We start from the raw sequence: 7,439 nt of genomic DNA on the forward strand, positions 1-7,439 counted from the left end.
AAAAATGTTAATATTTAACTAGAAGGTTCAGGGGGCTCATGCATTTGACAGGTTGGACCTGTTTCAGATATGGTAAGATCTAGCAAATAATTATATAGTTTAGACTTATGGAAGGGTTGGAAAAATATTACACATAGTTTCTATATACCCTTTACCCTGTTTCCCCTTAACCATAGAATTTATCAAAATTAAGAGATTAACCTTCTGGCACTATCTTTTTAACCATGCCGGCCACGTGTGTTATAGAATGTCCGACGAGTTGACTTCCTCTGAATTTTCTGATGAGATTGAGGTTATGCATTGCTGGCAGGAGGCCGTAGAGGTGCCGTGCCCTCCTAGTGCACCATATCGGGGGTATGTGATGTCGACGTGCCTCATTATCAGTGATACCAAGCTTGAAGTGGCTAAGGTGTCATCTGCCAGGATTCTTCATGTAATATAACTGTTTTTCCCTTTGTAATTTGCCAACTATTTTGGAAGAGAGACGCTCTATCAATATTAAAAACATACATTTTTGACCCAGAAATAGATCCACAAAGAAGTGATTTGTTTCATCTCCTGCAAAATGGGGTGATACTGCCCCCAAAGCTGGTACGAGCCCCTGTATTGAGCAGTGCCTCACAACAGTAAGCTTGCCGTTCGTTCATCTCAAGCTCCTTGAGGCCTGCTAGGTTTGGAATTCAGGACTTTTTTCAGAATTCAGATAACACCGGGCATTTATTATATATTATGTGACAGCCCCAGGAGGATCTAGGACAGCACCGCATACTCAAACACCCATCTTTCTGCAGTGAAATGTAAGAGTATTCACATGAAGGGAGGAAGATAAAGACGTTAAGTAGCTTCAGACAAGTTCTGATCAGACCTTGATCTCAGTTCAGGTTTTGTTGCTGGAAAAGTTTTTAAAAATCCGAGTTTTTAGAGACTGTTTTGGATTTCAAAGTTGTGAATAAGGGACTGTACACATAGGTAAGAGTTCGTAAGCACAGAGATGGGTGCACAGCTCCACATCTGCAGTTTCAACTAGCTGTTCAAAATGTAGTTAAGCCTGGCCTGGCATGGTGGCTTCTGTAATCCCAGCACTTTGGGAGGCCGAGGCAGGCAGATGACTTGAGGCCGAGAATTCAAGACCAGCCTGGCCAACACGGTGAAACCCCCTCTCTACTAAAAGTACAAAAAACAAAACAAAAAAACACTGGGTGTGGTGGCGGGCACCTCTAATCCCAGCTACTCAGGAGGCTGAGATGGGAGAATCCCTTGAACCTGGGAGGCAGAGGTTTCGGTGAGCCCAGTTTATGCCACTACACTCCAGCCTGGGCGATAGAGCAAGACTATGTCTCAGAAAAACAAAAAGATAGTTAGGCCTACAGTGGTTGCTTCTGTACTGAACGGGTATAGACTTTTTTGTCATTAGTGCCTAAACATATGGCTTAACAGCTAATTACATAGCATTTACATTGTACTAAGTATTATAAGTAATCTAGACATGGTTTAAAGCTTAGAGGAGGATGTGCCTGGGTTGGATGCAAATATGCCATTTTATATAAGGGACTTGAACATCCTTGGCTTTTGGTGTCCTCAGGGGGTCTTGGAACCAATCCCTAGTGAATACTGAGGGACAGCTGTGTAAGGCTGTTTATGGTAGCATTGTTGGAAGTAAGCCTGGAAAGCCTTGAATATTTCTCTGTAGGAGATCAGTTAAGCAAATCTTGGCACACAGTGGTGCCCTATTCAGCCCTTTGAAAAGAATGGAGCAAACCATAATGTGCTACTAAAAAAGGGAGGCAAGATGTGTTACTAAGAAATACACAGCATTTGCAGAATAATGTGAATGGTATGATCTTGTTTGGATTAAAGTAAATATATTGATGCTTATATATGCATCTAGAAACATCTAGAATAGTGGCTATACATATGAATCACCTGGGGAGGTTAAAAAATACCAATATCTGGGCCTTGCCCTAAACCCCATTGAATTAGAAATGCAGAGGTGGGGGCCAGGTGTGATGGCTCATGCCTGTACTCCCAGCACTTTAGGAGGCTGAGGCGGGAGGATCACTGAGCCCAGGAGTTTGAGACCAGCTTGAGCAACGTAGTGTGACCCCGTCTCTACAAAAATAGAAAAAATTAGCTGGCATGGTGGTGCACACCTATAATCCCAGCTACTTGGTACGCCCAGGTGGGAGAATCGCTTGAGCCCAGGAAGTTGAGGCCGCGGTGAGCTGGGATCGCACCACTGGGCAGCTATGTCAGCCTGGGCAACAGAGTGAGACCCTGTCTCAAAAAAAAAAAAAAAAAAAAAGGAAAAAAGAAAAGAAATGCAGTGGTGGAGCCCAGGTATTGATATTTTAAAAAGTTTCAGGCTGGGCGCGGTGGCTCATGCCTATAATCCCAGCACTTGAGGAGGCCAAGGCAGCCAGATCACGAGGTCAGGAGATCGAGACCATCCTGGCTAACACGGTGAAACCTCGTCTCTACTAAAAATACAAAAAACTAGCCGGGCTTGGTGGCGTGCACCTGTAGTCCCAGCTACTCGGGAGGCTGAGGCAGGAGAATGGCATGAACCTGGGGGGCAAAGCTTGCAGTGTGCTGAGATGGTGCCACTGCACTCCAGCCTGGGTGACAAAGTGAGACTCCATCTCAAAAAAAAGTGTCCCAGGTGATGCTGGTGCCCCTTGAGTGTTCAGGACCATTGGAATAGAAAGACCCAGATGAGGGAGATGCAATTTATACTTTTTTTTTTTTGAATCAGAGTCTCGCTCTATCACCCAGGCTGGAGTGCAGTGGTGTGACCTTGGCTCAGTGCAAACTGTGCCTCCTGGGTTCAAGCTTTTCTCCTGCCTCAGCCTCCTGAGTAGCTGGTACTACAGGCATGCACTACCATGCCTGGCTGATTTTTGTATTTTTAGTAGAGACGGGGTTTCACCATGTTGGCCAGGCTGGTCTTAAATTCCTGACTTCAGGCCATCTACCTGCCTTGGCATTCCAGAGTGCTGGGATTACAGGCGTGAGCCATCGTGCCTGGCCAATTTATACTTTACTGTGTGTAGTTTCCCATTTTTTCCTTAGCAAAAGCCATTTGGAAAAGACTCCACTCTGGGTGACAGAGACCCCGTCTCTAAAATAAATACATAAAAATTTTAAAACACTTAAGAGTCACAAAAGAGACTCTTGTGATCAAAATGAGATACAATAGCACAATGAAGACACTTTTTCAGCAGATCTGTAGAATCTTCTAGAAGTTTCTTGTGTCTGCACTTATGCTCCTTGAGTATATTCAGTGCTTGCTGATATCAGCTGATAATTGAAAGAAAAACGTTGTTTCCCCGTTCATCCTAAGAGGCCAGAAGCTGGTAAGACATGAGCGCAGGTCAGAATTTCCACCCATGGTAATTTTGGGGGTGCTTTATTTTAGATGATTCGGCTAGATTGCTGCTTTATCTCCGGGCAGGCCCCCATACTAGTAGCTAGCTGTTAAGAAAGAGGAAGTCTTTTGGTGACCCACTTGGAAAGACCATCGGGTGAGGATCAGCTCTCCCATGTCCTCACTGCTAAGAATTGTGTTTTGCAGGTGAATCCTCGGTGGTCTCCTCTTCCCTCCCCATCCCTTGTCTTTTCCCCCTCCTCTTCCCCTTCCCTTCCCTCCTCTGTTGCTAGACACCCCTGGCGTGAAAGGCGCTCTGTGCTCAAAGGCTGTTTGTTGCAGTGCAACCGCTCTCTCTCTGATAAGGTTCTGTTTTATCTGGCTCAGCAAAAGCCATTTGGAAAAGTCTAGTTTCCTTGTTCCTGGAGACCAGTGCTTGCAGCCGGCCAGACCTGGCTTTGAATTGAAGCCCATTAACGAAATTTATGGCGTCTTTCTTCTAAGCTGTATTTTTGTGCACTCTGTAGCTCTCACACAGAGTCACTGTTTTTCCTGACCTGAGGTGTACGATGCAGCAGTTGCACAGATACGGTCCCTAAAGTGAGAAATGAATGTTCGAAAGACAAGGTGCTCTCATTTGGCGTGGAGTGAATGCCTTGTTTCCATCTCAGATCCGAAGATGGAACACATTTTTCCCAGTGACTTCAGGCAGATGGCACACCTCCCACTTCTGTTGTGTGTCATGAAGGAGAAGACACGTCTACAGCCAGGGCTGTGCCTGAATAATGATGTACATGGGTGGAGGCGGGGAGGTTCACATTCACCTCTAGAATGGCTTTTCTGCTTTGCTTGAGAAATGCTTTAATTGGCTGTCATTAGTAATCCCGTCAAGGGTGAAAAAACCTCCCTTGTTAGGACTCAAAGCAAAAAGCTGTCTCTGAGGAGTAATGAGCAATATACTCTTTCTAATATGATGCGGAAGCACTTAATATTTGTTATTGGTGTTTACAGAAATGATTACTTCTCAAACATTGCTGCTTACAGAAATGATTAATTCTCAAACTCTGTCGGGAAGGTGAGTATGGTAAGGATTTTACAGGGAAGGAATCTGAAGTGTAAGAGAAATCATGTCTTGCCCCAGGTCTCGAGCTAATCTGTGACAGGTTTTGGGGCGGTGCCTGCTCCTCTGAGCCTGTCCTGGGAGCTGGCCACACTGCCCTGGGTGCACAGCACCGTGGGCTCTGTGCGTGCCATCTGAATATTCTCCCTCGACAGCTTTGCACATCAAGAAGCAGCTACCAGCCCATGCTTCCTGGCAAGACCCGTTTCCTCTCTGTTGTAAGGATGATACGGTCTGCTTCGGAGATGATAAATACTAGCATTGATGCGTATTTATTTGCTTTTACTTGGCAGATTCTCAGTGCTGATTTTGAGATGATGGGCTTGGGAAACGGGCGTCGCAGCATGAAGTCGCCGCCGCTCGTGCTGGCCGCCCTGGTGGCCTGCATCATCGTCTTGGGCTTCAATTACTGGATTGCGAGCTCCCGGAGCGTGGATCTCCAGGTGTTTTGTTTTGTTTATTATGTTTATTTTATGTTTATGTTTTGTTTATTTTGTTATGGGGTCTGAGGCGTTTGTTGTTCATTGCCAGCCAGGGCATTTTGCACAGGGCACGTGCTGTAAGGTGAGTTTAGGGCTCTGCACACCCCCACAGCCCTGGGTCAGACCCCAAGCGGCTCCGCTTTGGGTGGGAGAGGCCCCCCCTGTGGTTGTGTAGGATTGCGGTTGTATCCCTCCCTGCTTTTCCTGTGAGTTAACAGCTTTCATTTGAGCTACTGGGGTGGTTCTGGGAAGAAAGACAGCCTGCTTACATACACTGGCCACAGTCCGTCGTTTACGGTCCTCCAGTGCACAAGATATCGAAGAGCAGTACTGGAAGTGTGCTTGGATGATGGGTGTAAGAAATATGTTTTTAAAGGTACCAATCTTTATCTTCATCATTTAATAATGATAATTTTAAGGTTCTCATTTACTGTTGCAGTCATGGGTCAGGTACAGTGCTGAGCAGTGACAGAGATGGTCCTCTTGATCAAACTTGAATCTGGCCCTTCTGAGGGTCTTGACTAGGCCTTGATCTCGGCCCCTCCCAACTCCCACTCCCTGTCTTTGGCGTGCCCAGCCGAGTCATAGCAAAGGATCCCGCTAAGCCATCCTTCTACCCCTGATCCTTGACCAGGTTCCTCATCCCTACCCTTGCTGTCTAAGTCCTTGGCCTGCGTTTAGCAAGAATCTTGTTAGGCCAGTTTAGCAAGAATCCCCCTACTCTGAGGGGATTTCCACGCACTGGCTCCCCGCACTGTGCTCGCTCGTTGACTGTGAATCCCCAGCTGTGTTTGATGTGTTCGGCATTGAGCACGGTTTCCCTCTCTTACCGCAATCATATTGAGTAGTCTTTCTTACCGTTTTAATAAATGTCAGAATAATTTCTCTTCCACAGTACTTGACACAAATTACTCCTTTGGTGCACAAACCCTACAAGGTTGGGACTTGACGTTCCTCATTTCACAGGGTGTCAGACTGAGGCACAGAGAGGTTGAGGTGGAGCAGGGATTCCAACCCGCGTGGGCTTAGCCGTGGCACCTCAGCCTGTCTGCGCTTTGTCCTGTTCTCACACTTACCCTCCTGGGCTTGTACTCCCTGTGTCTCAGCTTCCACAGGAGCTCCTGTTCTCTGGGCAGATGAAGTCTGCTTGTCTGGGTTGGAGAACTGAATCTGGTTTCAGAAATCATGTCTGCTAAAGATTTGTTAAGTACTTTGTTAGCGGAGAAGGAGAACTAAATATTTGAGCATCATCTCATGTCAGGTAAAGCATGAGGCATTCTATGCACTTAGCGTATTTAAGCCTCACGAAAACCCAGTGGGAAGCGTGGTGTGAATGCATGGAGCCTTCCTTCACTTACACTGACAGAGACCATTTTTCCAGAAGAACCTGTGCCAGCTTCTTTACAGTTGACTTAAAACACAGAGCCTTGGGCACTTGTGTATATGAGGCTGGTGCTGGCCCTGGGCCCCAGGGTGGTCTTTGTGGAGGGCTCTCAGCTGGTCCAGGCTCCGTGGGTAACTTGGCATCAGCCCTAACGCTGTGGTCTCCTTGTAGACACGGATCATGGAGCTGGAAGGCAGGGTCCGCAGGGCGGCCGCGGAGAGAGGCGCCGTGGAGCTGAAGAAGAATGAGTTCCAGGGAGAGCTGGAGAAGCAGCGGGAGCAGCTCGACAAAATCCAGTCCAGCCACAACTTCCAGCTGGAGAGTGTCAACAAGCTGTACCAGGACGAAAAGGCAAGGCCTGCTTTGTTTCCTCTCAGTTCTCTTCTAAGGGATGGTGTCGACATTGTCTGTTTCTTCTTGGCAGGAGGATGGGCCAGCGGCTGGGTTTAGGTTTATGTAATTATGTGGAAAGAGCCTGTTGATCAAGCTGTGGGCATTCTCCCCTTTTCCCTCCAAGTCCCTGGCTGGGCTTGCGGTGAAGTCTTTTGCAATGGTGATAAACAGGAGAAATGCAGAAGAACAATTTCAGATTCGTCCTATTGGCTTTTTTTTTTTTCCTTTCTCCTATTGATTTTTTTTTTTTCAATTTCTACAAACATGTATTAAATACCCACTCTGTGCCAGGCTTATGCCAGGTGCTTATATCTCAGAGGAATGATATTTGTGCCCTCCAAGTATCTAACGGAGAGGAGAGGCAGACTCTACTAAATACTAACAGAGAAAGTAGGGTACTGCACACTGGCTTTTAAGCTAAGAATAAAACCAACAAATCCTGCGTAGATTAAAAGGGGCTTCCTGCTAGTTAAAATATCTAAGCTTTATGTGTCAGTTTTTCTGGTTTTCTTTTTTTTCTTTTTTTTGAGATGGAGTCGTTCTGTCACCCAGGCTGGAGTGCAGTGGCGCAATCTCGGCTCACTGCAACCCCTACCTCCTGGGTTCAAGAGATTCTCCTGCTTCAGCCTCCTGAGTAGCTGCGACTACAGCTGCCGGCCACCATGCCCGGCTACTTTTTGTATTTTTAGTAGAGAC

At 46.6% G+C, this 7,439-nt stretch overlaps 1 protein-coding gene across 1 annotated transcript in view; it reads left to right on the top strand.

Moving 5' to 3' along the window:
- The window catches only part of LOC105535972 (Golgi membrane protein 1-like), a 23,321-nt gene extending 16,521 nt beyond the window's left edge, over positions 1-6,800 (top strand). Inside the window, exons 2-3 of the mRNA XM_011975227.1 lie at positions 4,778-4,927; positions 6,522-6,800. Of these exons, the coding sequence (XP_011830617.1) occupies positions 4,799-4,927; positions 6,522-6,800 (408 nt within the window). The 5' untranslated portion in view covers positions 4,778-4,798. The remainder of the gene's footprint in view (positions 1-4,777; positions 4,928-6,521) is intronic.
- Positions 6,801-7,439: the final 639 nt, after the last annotated feature.

The sequence above is a fragment of the Mandrillus leucophaeus genome, unplaced genomic scaffold (assembly GCF_000951045.1).
Source record: "Mandrillus leucophaeus isolate KB7577 unplaced genomic scaffold, Mleu.le_1.0 Scaffold152, whole genome shotgun sequence".
In the NCBI taxonomy this organism is placed as follows: domain Eukaryota; kingdom Metazoa; phylum Chordata; class Mammalia; order Primates; family Cercopithecidae; genus Mandrillus; species Mandrillus leucophaeus.